Here is a 22,246-nt window from a genome sequence, read left to right on the forward strand (position 1 = left end):
AATCTGATCTAACACACCTACGTGATTCACTTGAGTCATTTGTCTGCAATGACTCGTACTTAAAATTAGAGGTATACTTATAATGAAGATACAATGCCATGAAAATGGGAGATGGAAAAGACCTGTGAGATCACCTGGAAGATCCTGTTACAGTACAGAATGTATTTTTCTGATTATTCTTCTAGTTCAGAGGTGAATGTTCCAAGAACAGGAAGTTTGTAACCCTTTTTTGCTGGATTGTTACACGGTTCTGTGGAATTTCTAGTGGAATCTCACTCAGCTTATCTGTATTACCCAGTGTTGATTCAGAGGGCCATAAAAAAACGTACTAGCTGAGCTCGGGCACGTGTAGTACCAGTTTATTGGTATGCTTGAAAGTGCTGCTCCCCCTCTCTTCAAAATCCCTAAGGTCTGAACCTGCTTTTTTCACAGAGTTCGTAAACATCATTCTTTATTGCTGAGAAGGAAAAGTGATTGAAGGGTGGGTGGGTAGCTGGAGTAAACCTCTGCGGTCATCGTTTCATTTCTTCAGGTTCCTTTGTTAATGAGTTGGCCATGTGGTATTGCAGGGCAGGAGAAAAACAGAGGTAAAACTAATCTATTTTCCTTGAAGGATCTGTCTGCACTTTATGGGATATAGTACAGTTCAGGCCAGTGCCAACAGTGTCTTTTAGGCAGCAAATTCTTTCATTGCTGTTTAATTCATTGTCATGCTGTGAACAGGAGTACCATACATGGAGAAAGACAGGTTTCTCAGCAGCTTGTTTGAGACTTTGCGACCTACTTACATGGACTTCAGTGGAGCAGCTCTGAATTTTGGCACAGCTTCACACTTCTCTAACACAGAAATCCTTTGGCAAACACATACTTGTTTATACCTCAAACAGTTAGCCAACAGGAAAGATGGATGAATGTCATGGGTGCTGTACTGACTTACCTCTGTTCCTTGGCTTTTGATGGTATCATTAGCATTTGCCCCTTAACGGCATTGCTGATACTTATAGAGCATTTGCTTTAAGATTACTTCACTGGAGGTGGCATATTTATTTTAAGAATATATTGAAATATTAAATGATGTCCATTGTAACTACAGTAACCTACCATAATTTTACTGTTCTCACTATTGTTCTCAGTTGGCAGCTAGATACAGACGTGAGCAGAAAGTCTGCCCTGTGGGAATTTGAAAACAGAAATCATCACCTTAGCCAGCCTTCTAAGTTCATTCCTACGTCTCTCTTCTGATTGTGTTCACCTTGCCATATTTGTGCTTCTTATTCTTGATACATCTTCTGTTCAAACTAGGAGAGTCCGAAGAAACCAAGTGAATGTTATTTAGTTATTCTGAGAGGAACAGTTGTCTCCGTAGTCAGGTGAGAACTCTAAGATTTGGATACAGATACTTATATATCCTTGCTGTCTGTGGGGAAGCTCTTGACTATTCAGGATAGCAACTGAGGCTTGGTTTGTATGTTTCTCAAGAGGCCATAGGTTTTGCTGCTGCACAGAGGTACTCTGACTGTGGGCTAGATAGGTCCACACGAGGAGTTGGAACAGACCAACTGTTCAGCAGTAATTGCTTGACCTGTGGTGCTGTTCCCACTTAAGCATGCCTGAAAGAGGATTAAGCTGATTCTTGATGCTCATAGCGTCCAGTTGCCTTTGTCGGAGCCTGTGATAGAATTCCTGGTTGGTGCAAGGTGTCTCCTTATGAAAGAAACCTTGGGACTCATTACCAAAGCTTCACTTGGTAATTTGAGTTAGCAGGATGCCTGGTATCTCATTGGCATCTCTGCTGTGCTTGATGCTGCTTAAAAATACTGAAGATGAAGAACAGTCACCAGTATGGAGCAAAAGCCATAAGAAATACTCATTTACTTGCTGTGGCCAAGCAATGGTAGAACCATCTTTCCAGTCTCCATATGTGAAACAGAAATGTAAGGGAAAAGAAGGTGAATGATGTTTACAGTCCACTAACTGGTTTTACCTGTGAGGTTGGTTTGTCCCTGCTTTGTACTTAATGGTGATGTTCATAAGTGCATAGACTTAATCACAGAGCATAGGAGAAAACCTCCAGCCTGATGTGTTAGTGCATTGCCTGGGAGTTAAGAACACAGGATTTAAGAAGAGGGAGTTTGAGGTCCTTGGAGTTCCAAAATGAATTTGTGAGAGACTTTGCAAGAGTATGTGGAACCAGGCTTATACATGGGGCAGATTTAGGTTATCAGCAGTTCATATGCTGATTAATTAATTAATTAATATGCTTAATTTCATAAATTTTAGAGTGGAAACTAGAAAACAAAACAAATCAAAACCCAAACTAAACAAAGTCTTTTTCAGTGCATTAAGACCACCTGTGACACAAAGACAGTATATGCCAAACCATTAGCTGATGGAAATTTCAAGAAAGGAGTGCAAGAGAGGATTATTTCATATTATCCTGTAAAACATACACATAAGGAATTTGGTATTACCTCAAGAAGGAGGAGGTATTTTTGTTATTATGTGAATTTTTTCCTGTATATTACTTTGAAACTAGGCAGCGTATCTCCCTGATGTGAAAGCACACATGCTTGGTTTGCATTTGAGCTTTTTTTTTTGTTTTTTGTTTTAGTCCATGAAGGAGCCTTTCATGTACCTTTTACTGAGATGCCTCATTGGTGGGTGCAGTTGTGAAATCAGAGACTTAAGCATTTCATTGCAATTTGCAGTGAACTGGCTGTGCACTCAGCTGTGGGCCCGCTATTCTCTGCCGCACCTGCAGACCCTTGACTTGTGAGGTCTACATCAATCCCACCCTTTCCTCTCTGCTTGGAGAAAGCTCTCTCCTCCCTGATTCAGAACATTGCCCATGCTAGGTTTCCTTCTGCTAATAGATGCCATGCGGCAGTTGGCAATCACTGGGAGCTTGTTGTATCTTCTGGCTTGAAGCTCATACATCTTGTTGCTTTTTGGCCTGCATCCTATGCGTGCTGCACGCTTGCAGCATTTTGATGAAGCTGCCTGTAGAGCTGCACAGGGTAGGAGGCTGAAGGGATTCCCTTAGGCAAACGCACCTGGCCTTCTGCAGAAAAGGGACCTTAAGGTGTTGTTGATTCCCTTCAACAACCTCCTGTTGTGTGCAGTGGAGAATCCCAGGTTTGAAGATAATCTTACTACTGGGTTGATTTCTTGAATTTGAATGTTTTTAGGACAGGACAGCCTTTGGGTTCAAATTACATCTTTCGGGAGTGTACAGTTTTTTATGTTTAGCCTTCAGGAAGAATTTGGAATTTGTTCACTGAATCTGCCCTAGCAGCAGTGTCACCAGCATTATTTTTTCACTGTTCATCCAGACCTTACTTGAGCACTGTAATGTCAGTTATATTTGGTAAAGCACTTAATCAACACCTTTGATATTTGGAATTGCCAGTTGCACAGAGAAAACAGGCAAATCTTGTGTTTTCCTTAAATATTGATAATGTGAGTGTTGTCCCAGGTCATAATAAATGGCCACTTCGCTATCAAAGTATTTTGTATTGGATTTATTTTTCCTACATATCATGAAGCAATGTATTTACAGTAAAAGGCCTTTTTCACTGGTAGCAAAATGATTCAATAAGTTATATGATATGTCTTAAGGAATAGAGCTAATGGGGATAAATGGGATCGTTATTGAAGGCTTTTAGGGAGCTTATATGTGTCATTAAGTCTAGCCTTCTTAGTCATATGCGGACAGTTCAAACTGAGATAGTGCCTGCCTAAATAAAGGAAGTGTGGAAACACACGTAGCATGGGTAAACACTGGGAAATGAAGACACAGTGAAGATATGCACAGGGCTTCTCCCTTCCTGTGCCCTTCTATATTAGGGGATCCACTGAGTAGGCTGGTTTGACTTAGTGTTTGAGAAGCGAGTCTGGGAAGAAGATAAATTTAACCAAAGATTTTCCAGTTAATGAAGCTGGAGGCTGGGGTAACAGTATGTGGTGCACAGGGTAAGTACCACTACAGTCATCTTCACTGATGCCTTAAATTTAGTGCAGGGACTTGCATTATGTAGCCAAAGTATGCAGATTCTGGGATGCCCCATTTCTGTAGACTTGTTTAAAGATGAGGGTAGCTGTTCCTCTGTGCATCTCCTTTTCATTTTCCCGGTACAAAGAACAGTGAGTAGCAAGCTCAAATACATCCTCTGAGACATCATAATTTAAACAGCTCTGATAAACCACAGGTGCAATCTCCTAGAGTGGTTTCATGTGGCCTTAGACCAGAATCAGCCATATGGTACAGATTTCTTCAGACTTTTCTATAGGCAGTGTTTCTAAAGTTTTAAGGTATTTGCTTTAGTAGAGAAATAACTGGGAAAAACTGTTACCATCACAATGAATTTCAGTCTATATTCAGAATCCCGTCTGTTAACTTTGATAAGTAAAATAAGTGTCTACAGCTCTTCATTTAGATTAGCTCTGTGAATCTGGTGCAGTTAGAGACAGTGAGTTTATTGTGATTTGGGTATCTGCAACACCATTAGTAATTAACTTGCTGTTACAGCATTAATTTAAAACTTCACTAAAGACAGGCAAAATTCGGTACACCAGTTACAAACAAGAAAATGGTCGTAAGTCTGAGACAAGTAATTCCTATACCATTTGAAGTCCACGGGCTTTGAACAGTCTACAATAAAGACATGACTTGCACTTTGAGAAATTTTACTGAAACAAAATTACGGGATGCACAGCCAGTGACAAGTGAACTAACTCTGGAGCTAGAAATGTGGTATCTGCATAGCTGTGCTTGAATTTCATAGGCTTTCTGAGACCATTTGCCATCTCCTTACCTCTGGAATCATGCAGTGTTAAAAAATGTTTTAAGTTTGTGTTTTCTTTTAAACATTTAAACAGTTATGCTGTTGCAGTGGATTCTGTCAAATATCAAGGCTGTGGTGATGTGGTTTAAAGGAAGATAATACTCGGTTCTGTGAATCCAAAGGGTCTTGTCCTCATTAAGACACAGCAGTTTGCCTAAAACATCAGAACTTGGTTGAACTTTAAAGCTTCACACATTTTGGGATTGCATCAAATTTGTAACTTTGATATCTGAGTAGGGTGGAGTACAGAGGAGGTGTTTTAGTGATCTAATGCCTAAAAATACAAGTAGAGTAAGAGAAATCCAAATTTGGCAGTGGCAGCTGCACAGATTGTAAGGATGACTGCATTCATCGTGACTTTATGATTGCAGCGTGGCAGTTAATCAAGGAAGGATTGGGGGCTTGGTTCTGAGTAAGGAAGAGAGCTGGTAACTGAATTTTGCAAGTATGCATTACTGCTTATGTTATCTGTACTGACTCTCTGCTAAACCTGGTAAGAATTGTAGACCTATTGATCTTTGTCTCCTAGTATTAGTAATTTAGGATGATGAAGCATTTCTACTTCAAGAAGAACTTGTCAGCTGTAATATGCCTACGTGGTTTTAAAATCAATATCATAGGTGGTAGCTGAAGTGACAAATTGAGGTGTTTTTTAATTACTTTTTTACAGTTTATTACTTCCTGAACTGAATCTGCTTCAGCAAGTATTTGAGCACAAGCCTGGTTTTAGCACTTACAGCAGTCCTGCTAAAGACGACTCTTCTTGCTTTAAGGAAGATATTAAACAGTGCTGGTCCAAATATGGACCCCTAAGGGACACCACTTGTCACTGATCTCCATCTGGACATTGAGCCATTGACCACAACCCTCTGGATGCAGCCATCCAACCAATTTCTTATCCACCAAATCCATCTCTCTCCAGTTTAGAAAGGAGGATGTTGGGGGACCGTGTCAAAGGCCTTACAGAAGTCCAGATAGATGACATCCATAGCTCTTCCTTTGCCTTAAGCTCTACTATTATGGAAAAAAAATGCCAGCATAGTTACATATATTTAGATTATGTTGTTCCACAGCCTCTCTGAGATCTTTGTCCTTACTAGTGTAGTGCACGTAGCATTCAAACCACAACTTTGGTACTTGCTTCCTCCCACACAGAAATTCTGTGCCATGGCCACTGACCTAATGAATCAGGCCCTCATTTGGAGCATAGGAATAGAAAGTGAGAGAATATTACAAGAAGCGTAAGGGGAATGTAACTGAAAAGCCTCACTGCAGAATTATCCCTCCTTTTGAAAGCCCTTTGAGCCTGTTAGATGTGTGGTCCTCACAGCTGCAGGAGAATCATCCCATCCAGATTCATCCCAGAAGTCCCTGACCGTAATAAAATGGTGGTGAATCTGGTGTTGTGTGAGAGCTGACTGCACTATGAAGCTTTGGGAGAACAGTGCAAGTGCAGCATACTTGGTCTGTTCACCGAATGACTTGAAGGGCTTTGCTGTCTTAGCAGGAATTTCCACCTGATTCCCTGGGACAACTTAGGATGACCTAAACCCTCCAACTGAAGTCTGCATCTCTAAGCAAGGCCTGATACAATTTGCTGTCATTGTCATTACTGTTAAATAACCCTGGTAGAGAGCTTACAGCTGTGTGTATGTGTGATTAGAAATCCCATTGAAATAGTTGGTGATTTAAATGGCGTGAACATAATATATTTCTTTCCAGGGGTATCGGTGGCTGAATACCAAGCCTGGGTGACTTCAGCAGGTGGCTCGTTCCTTGGTTATTTGACTGGACAGCACTGGTTGAATTAGGTTGGTTAGCAATCAAGCAAGATGTACATCTGGCTAATGGTCTCCCTTTCTCGGTCGTTCATGAAGCAGAGGTAATACTGATGAATGGATAGGTTAACATGTAAGGTTTGTGTTGATAGATAGCTATGTTGTCATAACCAAATTGAGACTAGAGTGAGAAAGAAAACAACATTCTCAATTTCCCTGCACTGCTCAGTCATGCCTATGTTTTTGCAAAGAAACGTGCCTTTTTCTAATCTGTAGAATATTTGTATTGATATACACAAATTGTAAACCGAAAGAGCTGATAAAATATGAAGCCCCTCAAAGGGTAATATTGACCTCTTTGTTTTGATGGACAACTCTTAACAGTACAATTTGTTTTTTAAGGAAGTTTTTGAGTGAGGTTTCTCTCTTGTCTGGAAGAGTACTATGTTCATGCAGTATTAAATAAAAGAATGTGCTGTATATGTTTTAAATACCTCCTGGTTTTTTGATGATAAAACTTATGGAAACATTTTTATCATCCCTTCAATTATGACATTTAAATATAAACTCATAGGTAGCTTCTTCCAAAAGTTCTGCATTTAGATTTCATAATTACTTACTCAAATGGGTATGAGCTGTCCTACTTATTTACGTGTTCCTGCATAGCTTGGGATATTGAAAGTTTTTCTTTTTCCTCCTAGAGAAGAGGTACTCAGAAAAGCAATATGGTCTGTGCTAAGGATCCTATCTTTACTCCATGTCAATGCACACGTGCAGAGCTCTCCAGACTCGTATTCATGTGGAGCAGTACCTGTTCTTCAAGAACAGAGAGACTAGGGTCATCATACCACAACAGATCTTTAGAATGTATGGCATATTTATCTTTGATCTTTGATCCCAGGAACTTCTGACACCTCACAGGGAGATGAAACATCCCTATGATGCACCCAGTCGGTTATGAAGAATCATGGCAGTGGTATGTGTGGGATGATGCCACCTTGACTGGTCAGCCTGTACCTCTAGGAGAAAGATTTTCTTTTTTCAGCACCCATCGTGATATATGTTTATACTGATCATAAAACTGTCTAGTCTCTATTAAAACTGCAAACACAGTTCCTTGCATCTGAACTTCCTGAGACAGCAAAACTTGAAAGCCAAATGCAGGATGTATGGTATAATAATTCCTCGTGGTGTCCTGTCTTCAGTGTTTTGGTTATGCTTTATTGGGATGTCGCTTTGATCCTCAGTAGCATCTGATACTATTTTACTTGTATTTAGCTGAGAATGAAGTTGTATTTTAAATTACAGAGTAGCAGACTTTGGCATAACCCAGGCTTTCAGCAGCCACAGCCTGTAACTATAGTGTAACAGCCCACAACATTACTTATTCAGGCTGAATCTGATCTTTGTCAAGTGCACTTTGAGGTTAAGCTTCACTAGATAATAAACTTTCAGGAGATTAATATCAAATCATTTGCTCTTCAACCAAAACATCCCTATTCTTTGGGGTTGTCCTTGGATTTATTGGTGTTGTCTTTCAAAGTGAAGCTTTTTATGTATTCACAGACATTGATAGATTTCTCTTTGACAGACCATATCGATTACATTTTGCCTGGGACAAAATGCACCTTTGACACGTGCCACACCACATTGGGCATCTCAGTATGCAGCACTTCATATGCTCAGTTCATTTGCTGGATAGATGAGAATGTCAAAGGGGAAATTATAAAATCATGGAGTGGTTGAGGTTGAAGGGATCTCTGAGGGTCATCTTGTCCAACCCCCTTGCTCAAGCAGGATCACCTAGAGCCAGTTGCACAGGACCATGTCCAGATGGATTTTTAATATTTCCACCGATGGAGACTCCACAACCTCGCTGGGCAGCTTGTGCCAGTGCTCAGTCACGTTCACAGTGAAAAAGTGCTTCCTGATGTTCAGAGGGAACCTCTTGTGTTCCAGTTTGTGCCCATTGCCTCCTGTCCTGTCACTGGGCACCACTGAAAAGAGCCTGTCTCTGTTCTCTTTGTACCCTCCCTTCAGGTATTTGTACACTTCAGTAAGTTCCCTCTTGAGCCTTCTGTCCTCTAGGCTGAACAGTCCCAGCTCTTTCAGCCTTTCCTGAGAGGAGAGATATTCCAGTCCCTTCGTCATCTTCATGGCTCTTCTTTGGACTCTCTCCAGTATGTCCATGTCTCTCTTGTACAACACTGGGGAGCCCAGAACTGGTCCCATCACTTGAGGTTGTGGCCTCACCAGTGCTAAGTAGAGGGGAAGGGTCACCTCCTTCGACCTGCTGGCAACACTCTTCTGAATGCAGTACAGGACACTATTGGCCTTCTTTGTGGCAAGGGCACATTGTTGGCTCATGGTCAATTTCTTGTCCACCAGGACTCCCAGGTCCTTCTCTGCCAAGCTGCTTTCCAGCTGGGTAGCCTCCAGGATGTACAGGCTGTTTCTCCCCAGATGCAGGAGTTTGCACTTCCTCTTGTTGAACTGCATGAGGTTCTTGGGAGCCCATTTCTCCATCCTGTCACGGTCTCTCTGGATGGCAACATGACCCTCTGGCATGTCAGTCACTCCTTGCAGCTTTGTGTCATTCGTAAACTTGCTGATGGTAGACTCTGCCCCATCATCCAGATCATTAAGGCTAGTTACTTGCCTTCAAGTGATCAAACAGATAAGCAATGCTGTCAGGTTAATATTTGCTCGATGATACAGTGTTAAGTATGAAGGGGAAAAAAAAAACACCTAAAAGCATCATAAACCAAATGTGAAGGGCTGTGAGCAAAAACACAAAGCATGATACTGGTTCCAAAAGTCTTCTTGCAAAAAGCAAAACAGCCACTGTACAAGATGGTATTTTAATTAATAGTCAGTGGCATTCTTTTCTGTTTGCTAATATTTTTAAGAACACGATAAGCTGAAAAAAACCCTGCCTTGTAGTTAAGGGTGGTCCTTACCTGGAGAATAGGGGGATTCTTCTACTCACAACCTTTGTAAACCTCACTTGACTCTTTCTTTGTCATTCAGTGGATTGCCTGCTCCAGAGGCAAAATGCAAGTGAAGGTGTGCTGCATGGATAATTACAAACGTCCTACAATACTCGGTACAGAGTGTAACAAGATACAGACTGTAGAAGTGTGTTACAACACGCAACAAGTTTCCATAGGGGCCTTTTTTTGTTTCCTTTTAAACTAATGCTTGAACTTCTTATAGTTTTCTTGTGTGTCTTTGTAATAGCCCTCCCAGGGGTTTCACTGGCAATCCTCCATATACCCCAGAGGGTAAGGTTGCACTTTAGGGTGATCACAAAAAGGGTTACACTGGAGAAAATTAGAATATCCTTTATAAAGTATTTGGTTTGGGTGTTTTTCTTCATCTTTTCTACCATTTAACAACTAAATACGTTTGTCTTCCAGTATTGTCTTGATAATGGATAACATAGCATTTCTGTTTTGCAAGGTATTGTCCTCACTTTGTAAGGTATTGTTGTCTCAAACTTCATTGCATGAAACATATGCATGTGCATGAACAAAGGAATCTGCCAAAAAAATTTCTCTTGAGAGCTCCACCACCCAAAAAGCATTTAAGGTGTCTCTGTCCATCGTTATTTAATCTGCTTTGTGAGGAATTCAAATCACAGAAGTCTCTGTCTGCGTACGGGCATGTCTTCATCTTAGTGGCACTCCAGTGAAGGGCTTGTGTTACGACAGTTGTGCGGGTGGCTTTTTCCCTGGGTCACTAAAAACTGCCGAATGAGATGGTGAACATTGTTCCTTCTTATTGTAAATAAGGATTAAAGACATTACTTACATGGAAAAGTTTATTTAACTTTTAATACATATGAGTTCAAGGGATACTTTTTTCTACATACATTTTTACACTGATACAACTGAAAGCAGTTTTTCACAGAAAGAAAATTAATGTAAGTTTAATTCAGATATAAGTTGCCATTACTTGTAGGCTTTATTGCTAAAGAAACAACTACAATGCAATAATATTGTATTCCACAGCTATCAAAATACTTATAGTATTATAGCTTATAGTTCATCTCGAACAGAGGATGGAGACACTGATTCCTTCCACTTCTTAATGATTTTGAAGTGCCCTAAAAATGCAGTGGTAATCCTAAATTTCAATCTGATCTTTCAAAGATAATTTTCCTGTAGAACTTGTTTGTGATTGGCATGCCTTTTTTTGGAAGTGCCTGCATCCAAGTGATCTTTTACAGCCAGAAAATGAGAAGAATTGAAGACTGTTCCAGAACTTTTTTTTTTCCTGTTAGTGCACCAGAATAGTAAATAGGGTTGGGGTTTTTTTATGGAATTCCTAAGTATAAGGAGCTTCTGTAAATCAGCATGAAGTTCATGAACAATTTGCTCAGAGGGAATCTGATACATGCTGTTCAGTAGATGTTCCCCATTTCACAGTATCACAGTATCACAGTATGCTAGGGATTGGAAGGAACCTCAAAAGATCATCTAGTCCAATCCCCCTGTCGGAGCAGGAACACCTAGATGAGGTTGCACAGGAAGGCGTCCAGGCGAGTTTTGAATGTCTCCAGAGAAGGAGACTCCACAACCTCCCTGGGCAGCCTGTTCCAGTGCTCTGTCACCCTCACTGAGAAGAAGTTTCTTCTCAGATTTAAGTGGAACCTCTTGTGTTCCACCTTGAATCCATTACCACTTGTCCTATCACTATCATTTCCTACCACTTCTTGTTGGGTAAGGCAGATTCTACAAATGCAGTACCTGGTAGCAAAATTATTTAGCTTTGCTAATTGCGTTCTTAAAATCAGGATGCACACGGTATGGTGGGGTGGAAAGACGGGCTTCCTGCTGCTTTCCAGGCTTCGATCGCTGCTGTCATATGTGGTATGTAGAAGTTGCCCATTTTGCTTACACCTGCATGTGCTTCTGTAAAGTACTAATAGGACAGTGTAGGAACTGTTTTAGTTTAGAGGTTCATGCATGCGTATAGCCACCATTTCTTGTTACTCTGGTGGAGAGCTTTTCTGGTATGCATGGCATCATCTCTAGCAGGTGATGATGAAGTAGCATGACGACCACAGTGAGAGATATGCCTGAGGCACAACAGGCAATGGTCACTTCCAGCTGCCAAAAAGCTAAATGACTGGCTGCAAGCTTTTGGTGGGGAAGAAAGGCTTAACAGCCATTCCAGCAGAATTCGGTGAGTCGGTGCCTCCAGATCCCAGGCCCTGCTGCCTCCTGTCGTGCTTCCCTCTTGTAATGCTGCTGATGCATAGCTCCCTGCCTCCCCCCCTCCCCGCAGGCATGGCCTTCCCCTTTTAAAGCACAGCACTGCTGCTGCCATTTTGTAGCAGCTGAGAGACACGTCTGGGGTGTCCACGTGCTGTATGCCCACCTCCTGTGGTGTCAGCAGTCAGTTAACCCTGCAGGTGGTGGGCTAACAGAGTATTGCTGGAAGCCAGCGGTGGTCCAAAGGTGAGATCTTGACTCCGGTCAAAATGCCTGTTGACATCAGCGAAGGCAGAATCTTGCCGAGAGCGTGCGGTCCAGAGCCTGAAACTGGGAAGCTCTCTCAACGTATCTCTCTAGTTTCGCTTTGCCTCTGATATACATATGATTTTTCAGTTTGTCTTCAGAGCTCAGTAAGAAGCATCTTTCTGTCCCGTGAAACTTTTCAACACACACAAAGCATTAGAAAACAACTGTGAGAGAAACAAAGTGTTGAGAAACAGAGGTAAACCCAAGAATTTTACAAAAAATCTTAGGGTAAGCCAGGTATGAAAAGGGTTCAGGAGTCATCCAGAAAGTCTGACTAGCAGATTTGTAGAAACTATAGCAAGCAGCAGAATTAATAAATAAATGGATAATTAGAGTCATGAGGAGGCACCAGCATTACTTCTTTAGAGAAAAAGTGATCGCAGAAGAGCCAGTGAGCATGTGGATAGGTATAGTCAATCTAGTGCATTTGAATTTTCAAAAGGTTTTGGTAGGATTATCAAAGGTTTTTAAAGAAGCAAAGATGTCTTGTGATTAGAAGGAAATACTTTTTATGGATTAATCATTACAGAGCAATAAAAATATATGGTGGGTTTATCAGTGGAGAAGAGGTTGCCTGTGAAGTCCCTCAAGGATCTTTGTTGGAATCTGTGCTGTTCAACCTCTTCAATAGTGACCCAGAAAGAGACTGAATGTGCTGACAATAGAAAATTATTCGAGGTAGGAAAAACTGAAAGCTGGCTATAGGGACCTACAGAAGGTTCCTAATTTACTCTGTATTGGGTGAAAAAATGATTAGTTGAGTTTCTGTCACTATATGCTAACTACTGTCCACAAAAACCCACAAATTATTTAAATGTGTATACCGATGAGCTCCAAATTAGCTATTGTTTTCAGAAAATAGATCTTGATACTGCAGAAATCTCACAAAGCTGTCAGCTCAGTAAACAATCATGAAAGCAAACAAAAAGTTGGGTTTTGATAAGATGCCACCACTGAATCTATCTACATATATAATGCTGCCTGCAGTTCTGCCTACATTTCAAAAAGGACCTAGTAGAAGGTGAAGGGGTCTAGAGAAAAGCAGCAAAAACGATCAAACGCATCAGAACAACTTGTACAGTTTTTCTGTCTGATTAAGAGGCTACCACTGGAGTAGTAGAAAGTCAAGAATGGTATGGGGAAGGTGAGAAAGGAACAATTATTTGCAACTTCTCGTATTTCGAAAACAAGGGAAACATTATCTGTCACCATATCTAAAGTAGAAGTACTTTTTTTTTCCGATTTTAATCAATGTGTAACAATGTTGTGAAACTCCTAGCCATAGGATCTTGCAAAGGCTAAAGATAGAGACACAAGAGAAAACTGAAGGTAATAACAAAGGTTAGGTTCAATGTTTGCTGTTAAACACAGTGAACCAGGTGCAACCTCCAAGCCAAAATAGCCCTAAACCACAGTCTGCCAAAAGCTGGGAAGGGCATGAAGGGCATGAAGTGCATGAAGGGCAGACCTCTGAACTTGCTCTCTTTCTCCCCTAAGTATTCTTTATCTGTCACTAATACCGGACACCTGCCTGACGCAGCACTGTCTCTTGTTATGTTCTGGATGCTTCTGCTGAAGGGTCAGAGCAAGAGCCTTGGCCATCCTGCAGGTGGGCTCCGTGATGCTTGGAAACTTTTTTCTTGGGTTTAGGGAGCCTGGCTTCCAACACTGTGTCCTGGCTGCCTCGGCAAAGAACACCGATCCAGAACATTCATGGCCTGAGAACTTTCCTTGTAGGGTACCTGTTGACATCAAATTGCCATTAAAAGTGATGGGAGAGGGGTTGAGAAGAGGTGTATAATTGCTTTTATCATCTGTTTTTCTAGTCGTGTCAAGAAGCAAATCCAATGGGAAGTTTTTTAGTCTGTCTTCTGTGATAGAGAATAACTTTGTTTACTTTTCTTACCTTTCTTTTTTTAATTTCACTCTTGCCCCTGTTCTTTAAATTGACACACCTTTATTTTTCTTTAAATAGTCTTTATCAAGCAGAATGTTTGATTTATATGTATTTTATGTCATTATTTTGCACCTTGTCATATTCTTTGCTGTTTGTACACTGGTACAGAATGTCTTTCTGTTACAGATTATCTGAAAAGGCTGCTCTGTCCTTTCTTCCTTTCATGTTTCATTTTTCTCTCTCTTTGCTTCTGTAGATGACAAAGTCCACAATGGAAGGATCCAGCCAAACGTGCCTAGTGCCACAACCAAGCCTGTCAGATGGAATACCTCAGCTCAGCCTCCGATTAACAGACGGTGATTCATGTTGGAAGGAGATGGATTTAACAGATGAAATCTCCTTCGTTAACAGTGATGCATTTTGCTCCAGGTCAGTACTCCTTTTTTTGTCTGTGTTTGTTTCTTTGTTTGTTCTGTACCTGCGCCTCCAACTCTGAGCATTCTGAACAATCTTTTTTCCACTGATGCTTACAACATCAGCATGCTGGGCTGTAAGGCCAATTAATGTGTGTATCCCTGTTGAAGCCACACGTTCCAAAAGGTTCCTACAAAGCCAGCTGTGTGCTTTAGTTTGTCTTTCCAATATGCGTTTTCAAGCAAATGAAGGTGGCCTGCTTGGTGAAGGAGTGCAGAATGGACAGGATCAGACACTAGAAATTACACTGACCACAAGGTGCAACCAAAATGTAAGGTATCTTCCCTGAGTAATTAAGCGTATTTGATCTGCCCAGTTTAAGTCTGAATAGATGGCTGACTTTATTCCCATTCTCAGTCCAAAAAGGAAGGGGCTTTTGAGGGATTTTATCTTTCTGGCAGGAATGATGATAGTACTAGTGTTGTACAGACAAGACAGAATAAAAGGGTATCTGTAGAGTATCTATAAGAATATCTCTCTGAATTTATCTGTAAGAGTCTTATCTGTCTAGAGCATCTATAAGAGTATCTGTCTAAAAGAGTATCTTGAGTTTTGATTGCTGGCACTTTGTCAGTGACGTGAACAGGCAATTTGGTTTCTTGTAAAGTCCTTCCCTGAACGTCAGACTGAACCAATATCTTTTCGTTGTTCTCAGGATATTGAATTGAGTCTGTCATTCCCTTTCTTCTTGTGTCTAGTGCAGCACATGAAGGATTCGGATTACTGTGGGAAATTGCTGTATGCTACTGAAATATGGGGTTGGCCTAATGTGGGAAACAGTGCTATTTACATGTCATGAAACACGACACCGCAGTGTCTCTGCATACCAATGCAGAACACAAAGCAGAGGCAGCGCTGCCAGACACGTAACTGAGTGACTTCACTGTGTAAGCAGGAGACGGGTGCTATTCTCAGCACAAGCACAGACAGACAGACAGCACTCAGCTTACGAGATGAGTTAGCAAATTACGCACTAACACCAGATTTTGGTTCATAATAATGGTGGGACAAGTAAGGCAATTATGCACTAATACCAGATTTTGAATCATAATGATGGTGAAGTGTAGATGTCAAATCCGGTTTCTAGCCCTTGCAGGCACACATGTTCTTTAACTTCTAGCTGTGTGGTTTACTGTCCCCAAGCCATTCCCCAAAACTCCTGCAGCCAGAAGACATCACGTTTGTTTACACGTCTTCGTTAATCCAGCTCCTTTTGACCAAGGTGAGTTAGGAAACAATTACTGAAGCAGGTCTGCTGGCAAAACTGAGAAGGCAATACAGTTCTACCAGCTAGACAGGGCCAAGTAGGTGGGGCTGGGTCAGAAGTTATGGCCTCTTGCATTGATGTGCCGGAGCTTGGCAGAGGCTGTGCCCCTGCCTGTACTTCACTGCATGTTGCAAGGTGTAAAGGGAAATCAAGTGTTCGAGAGTTGAAACAAAGTACTGCTGAGTCTCATATCTGGGAAGGTATGTGTGACTGGTGTACTTCATGAGGTGCCCCCCAAAAAAAGTGATTTATCTTTTTTTTTTAGGAGAACATTCTCCAAAAGACTTAATTATTTGCTGTAGGAATTCATACTTTCCTGTCAACGTGTAATTCCTTAGAAGAGTACTGTTGAGGTAAGGGACAGTTGGGCCAATACTAGCACAGGACATTAAGCACTGAATGAGATTTGTTTGTAATTAGTCAAAAGCCTAATCCCCATGCTCAGGCCTTGAGATGAAAGATGTCTGCATCTCTGATTTTATCTGGGAAATTAATAAGCTGTAGAAATGAATTCTCTTGTAATCCCATTTTATTCAAGAATGCCCTATTTTTCCATCCTTTATCACACTTCTGTACATATTTACCTAATTGGGTTGAGCATCTGCACTGCCGTTAGCTTCCAGTACTTTTCTGTCAGTGATCTGCTGCTGCTGCTGAAGGAGTAGGTAGTGCTTGTTGTTTTCTACCCAGCTCCAGGATGGCAGGTTGTTGGGCAGGACGGGATGGAGAGAAGGCCCTGTATCACCCCTAAGAGGAAGAGGGGAGAGAGGTCTCTAGCAGACCTAACACACTTAGGGGACAGCTGTCAGATTCTCTGGCATTAATGTAGTGCTCTGATATATCAGGAGTGGTTTTAAACATGTTTTTGGTAGCCTTGTGTCACTCCTGTGTAATCTAAGCTCACAGTGAGGTGTTACCTGGTATTATCTCAGTGCAAGGCTGTATTAGAAAATTTCCCCTTTTTCAGCAGGACTCTGGCATCTGACCTAGACTATAAAGTGTTTCGCAAACACGCTGCTGTTCTGTTGGGGGGGATGGCAGGTTGTGTCACAAGATACTAACATTGTTAAATAAATGTTATCATCAATTATGTGTAATTATCAGGTATGTTTTAGTGAAATGACTGTATCTGCTCAGCTATCATATGATCTTTGTTAGAGAAGAATAAAGGTTGTTCTTGGCAATGATAACCATTTGCTGTTTCATGAAAATGCTTGTGGTTTGTTCCCTTTCCACGCTCAGATACCATGATATGGGTGGATTACAAGAGGATGAAGGGCTACACAGAAAGGTAGATGCAGAACTACACCTTTAGCAGGCTCACAAGTGTAACAGTGAAGAAGTAACCCCCCCACACTAAGCCTGTCAGGCCCCCCCACCAGCAAGGACTGTAATCTTTAATAAATTTTCAATCAGTTTCATTTGACGGTAGAGCAGAGGTCTTCAGGGAGAAAATTATAGACTTCTGGTCGATTAGTAATTTTTTATACTATTTTAAATACCTTTTAGTATGTGTTGTCATACAGTTGACCTTAAAATGAAGATCTGCATATAAGTAGCAGCTACAGTTTTGACTATGTCTTCTAGAATGGCTTGCCAGTTTTTAAAATATTGAAAGACATGTTAAGCCTCCTTACAGGTATGATACTCCTCATAGGAGAAATTTTTTGAAGGTGCTGCTGTCATTTTAAATATGTGAAATATCAGTTACAGTCAAAACATGTTGCAGAGCATTAAATCTATATCACCTTCTGTTCACAGCTGTTATCTTAAGAAAATGGTATTTGTAAAGTTTATATATATTTTTTTTTTGAACAAAATAGGTGGATTAACTATATGTACCCATAATCCCCACTAGCACATAAGTATGTGCTCCCTTGAAAATTGCCTCATTATTAGAGCTGTGTGTCAAGGGCAAACTGCTAATTATGCCGTAGCAGAAAAACATACCTGTAATGCAGTCTTTGAGCAAATCCCACAACAGTGGAGAAAGAAAGGAGGGAAGGGGCAGGAGAGAAGAGACTGGTCCTCTGAAAGAAGGATGAAAATCTGCAGGCAATACGCAGCCTGTTACATATTTCTGTAAGGCTTATCTCATTTTTTGCAAGAGCTTCCTGTGCAGATCTTCAGAGCAGAGCAGCCAAACTCCTGGACCATGGGAACCACGTACTTTATCTTTACCTGGTTGAGAGCCTCAAGGCCCATACCACAGACCTTGGGAGGCAGCAGCTTTGGGACTAGGGTGTAGGCAGGAGAGAACGGGGCTCCCTGGGGCCTTACCAGACCCTCAGTGAGAGGGGGCTGGGGTGGACTTGCAGCTCTGTGAAGCTCAGAGTTCCTGTTTGGGTCTCTCTCTCTTTCAACTATCTAGAAGGAAAAAGTCTGGTTCAAAAGGTGCATATGTAACTGCAGTAGGAACTGGAGTGATTTTGGATGTCTCTAGAGGTGCTAAAACTTAAATGCTTCAAATAAATTAAAATGGATTTTATTTCAGGGACAAGATGTATTAAGATTTAACTGGATACAAAGGTTGGAGGGCCTCTCACAAGCGATGCTCTTAGCCTTTCACGCTAAACTTCATATACAAGCAAAGACAAGGGATAGCCTTCAGGCAGGAGGGAAAATGCTTCCTGCAGCCAAAATGTGAGGCAGGGGGATTGTTGATGGTGAGCAGAAATGTCTTTCCTGATGCTGGCTCAGAGGTACGCGCTGTCTGCAGACTTTTGTTGTCGCCATCCTGGATCTTTTGCCTGGCAAAGGGGGCTGAAATAGGCTTTGCTGTGTATGGCTGTTCTATCACTTGCTGGAGCTGCACCTCTTTGCAGCCCTGGTACTGTTTTGAAGGAGGATCCCTCAGTGGGAGGGCACCCACCTGTTTGAGGTGCTGTTAGGCTCAGTGCGCGTTCCTAGGTGGAAATATCGATCAAAGGAGTGTGACCGGGTACCCTTTCTTGCTAGCAGTGGTCAGGCACTGGGAACGGGTGCCTGTATGGCAGCCAAACTTTGTGAAAAACATTGTGCAGTTTCTGAGAGCCAAAGCTTAGAGCAACCACAGCAGTCAGTAAGCAAGCCGCCTTCTCTAGTACTTTCTAGCCGTGTCTTTGTGTGCCAAAGATCATAAATTCCTGTTTGTGGCTGCAGTCACAGCTGCAGTGAGATTTGCCAGCGCAGATACCCTGTGCTGGCTTTCTATCATGTGCGTGTTCTCAAAAAGAAGGTTTGTTTATATCACCCTTTTGTTCACAAAGATTCTTATATCTGGCCTATGTCCTGCAAATAAAGGGATCACATGCTGTAGTAGCCTCCCTAAAATAAGGGGTGGGTTAATGTACCCTGCTGCACCCTCTTAATGACACTGCATGTTCTTGCTGTTAATTGTTGAGGTATGAAAACACATGTATTTGTACACTGAGAAGTTTGTGCTTACTATAAACACTTTCCCTATTTGTTGGCTTTCCTTTTAGCAGCTGCGGTTTAAAACCAAGGCAAGCCAAAACTTACCATTACCCTCTGTCATGTGATAAGAACTTGGGTGCCTGTTGTTGCCAGAACAAATCAAGCAGGGGGGCTGGTGTTGTTTGCTTAGCTGACTATTTTTGTTTAGGTTTGGGGTTTTTTTTTGTTTTTGAAGTCTGTCACGGCAGTACATTCAGTTCCTATCCAAAGTAATAATTTGCCTTATCACTCAGGAGCCTTGCTGCCAGGTTTACATAAGGGATTGCAGCCAGGCAGCAGGCAGGGCTGCCCTACGACAGCCCTGGATTCTTCGAGAAAACTGCTCAGGAAAGGAGCAAAGGTCTGGAGTGAGGTTGGTGGGGAAGTGGTGAGGGCGGTTGCCTTACGCATTGTTCAGCAGCAGCCTCTGGTGGGCCCTGCTCTGAGCCCTCGGAGGGGACTTTTTTATGTAGGGTATTGCCGCTGTTTGTCACTTTCTCTTTAGGTTGGTTTGAGTTAGTTTTTCCAAGCTGACTCATTTAACTTCGAGAGTACATTTGTCTCCACCCTCCTATGCAATCAATTCCCTTCTTTCTTGCATTGTGAGATGCTGGCACTAGAAACTGCCTTACATAATGAGTTGTTAAGAAAAGTGTTCAGTTTTTAGAAAACACAGCCATAAAGGCATGTGATTTATGTGTCTCTCCAAGGTAGGTGACTGTGAATGGTGAGTCAGAGTGAGGTCTCAGCTCTTCCTGGGTTCTTCTCCCCTGGCAATAGCCAAGATGTAATGACAGTCATGGTAACGTGCAATTATGTAGATTTTTTTCCGTGCAAGTCACCTGGGTGGATTTCAGTTTACTTTTCCAAGCATTTGTCCTCTCTTTTCCACCCTGCACAGGTTACTCCTTTAGATTAGGCTTTTATACTAGTCTAGCCTTCCTATTTACCTCTAGCCATCTTATCTTTGCCTCTTTATGCAAGATTTACCTGGCGACAATTTATGGCTTCTGAGATGGAGAACATTTTGAATCTGGTGCCCTGACGTGTGCCACCGAAGTGGAGCTTTGTTCTGGAGGCAACAAGGATCATAAATGAAACAAAGATCTGACAACTATTAGATGTACAAAGCAGCACTTCAATGCCATAACATGCATATGGAAACAAAAGTTCTTCTTTCACCCCATGCGCCAAGTATGTTAGCTTTTCCTGTTTCCTGGGACAGCATCCAGCAGCCTTAGAAACCAGAAGGGGACTACAGTAAGTTCACAGAAATTGCGTAACAAAGCTGAAAAAAACTGACTCCCTTTCCATATCTTAGGCATTGCCCTCTCAGCTGGAAGGATTCTTTATATTGTCATCTTGTTCATTTATTACTTTTTTTTGTATCTGCTTTTGCTGTGAGGAGAAAGCCCCTTCATCTCATGAGGCTGATGGCTTCCTGATACCAGCCGGGTCAGACAGTAGATTTTGCTGTAGGAAGTAAGGTGCAAACATCTGCGACAATTTTGAGGTCATTTTGAAACAAAAGCATCAGTGACCTCTTACAGGAGAACACACAGCGAATAATAAGGAATTTAAACCAGCCTTGGAAATCTTTCTGCTTTTAATATTTGTGTTTACAAAAACCAAGACACCCATCATTAATCTGCCTTACTAGCAACTAGGGAAGAGGCAGAGCCCCTGCACCGTGACTTGACTTATTTTTACTGCAGTAAGCGAGCAGTTCCCTCTCCTTGCAGCTTCCTTAGCCTGGATCCTGAAGTGCCTGGTGCATTGTTCAGCCAAGGAGATTCAGCGTAGTGTGTGCCTTGTTTCCTGTAGCTTTGCAGAGCAAGCAGTTTTCTACCACCTGAAGCTGTGAGGTACTCCTTCCTGTGTGGCGTCCCAGAGGGGACCTGGGCAGGCGTCCTGCAGGCAGTCTGCAGGAAGATCAGCGGGCAGAGGTCACAGAGTTCTCAGCCAGGCTTGTTTGCTGCTGCAGCTTCCCAGTTCAGCTGAAAGAACTGTGCATTTGGACGTTGTGTTCAGCACATTGCGGTGTAGGCTGATGGAGTTCAGCTGTGACTTCCCATGACACGCATGCATATTTTTAATCAAAGTGGTCAGCTGGCTGGCTGACAAGAAGAGGGTGGGGATGGCAGGGCAGGGTTGTCACTCACTGCTCTTGTCATTTTACTTGCATCTGTTTGTCTCTGAGCTGTTTCAGTGTTGTAAAATCCTCCTCTTTCATGGTCAGTGGACATGAGAGATTTCCCGTCATTTTATCTGTTGCGAGGAATGCAATCCCAAGCTGGCTGCTTATCTACAAATTGCACTTTCTCACATTGGCTCAGTGCCTTCCTCCTGGCCTGAGAGGGTCGCAGTTAGGAAGTGTGACAATGGTTCTCTTTTCTGTACCAAAGCTTTCCTTTTCATTCTGCACCTGCTGCAAGAAGTGTATTTGCTCTAGGGATGACTGCAAAGAGAAGCCACTAGGTAACTGCAAAGAAATTACTAAAGGCCTCTTGGATGGTAATGACTTTTAGTCATTAAAGCTTTGACAGGACTCCTGGAAACAAGAGATTCCACCACCAATTCCTTGGGCCCTTTCACAGTCTTCAAGCTCTTCGCCTTCAGAAAGTTTGAGTCAAGTAGGGAGCGATAAATATCTAACAAAATAGTATTTTTATTGTCCTGCGTTATGGTTAGGAACCACCTAACCACCATGAAATGGTTACTCTCTGAGAGCACTGCTACCAGTACACCATGTTTTATAAAATATATAAAAATATAAATATATAAAATATATAAAAAAAAAAAACACCCCGAAACTCCAGAAAGTGTCAAATTGCAAAAAAATCCTTTTTGATGGGGCTACCAAGCATCACAGAAAATAAGTTTTTCTCTAAACTCTCGTTAGCTTTTGCTGGACTTGTGCCCCTTGGGTAGAAAACTTGAATTTTTCACAGGACTGTGAAGGTGGGTTGGGAAGTTGAAAGCTTACAGACCTTTCTCCTGTCATTCTGAATGTTCTTGGTAAC

At 41.9% G+C, this 22,246-nt stretch overlaps 1 protein-coding gene across 1 annotated transcript in view; it reads left to right on the plus strand.

Moving 5' to 3' along the window:
• The window catches only part of FAM13A (family with sequence similarity 13 member A), a gene marked incomplete at its 5' end in the record, with an annotated part of 135,167 nt that overhangs the window by 45,227 nt on the left and 67,694 nt on the right, over positions 1-22,246 (plus strand). The window contains one exon of the mRNA XM_082482901.1: positions 14,304-14,476. Coding sequence (XP_082339027.1) covers positions 14,304-14,476 — 173 coding nt within the window. The remainder of the gene's footprint in view (positions 1-14,303; positions 14,477-22,246) is intronic.

The sequence above is a fragment of the Vanellus vanellus genome (genome assembly GCF_965231255.1).
Source record: "Vanellus vanellus genome assembly, chromosome: 4".
Taxonomy (NCBI): domain Eukaryota; kingdom Metazoa; phylum Chordata; class Aves; order Charadriiformes; family Charadriidae; genus Vanellus; species Vanellus vanellus.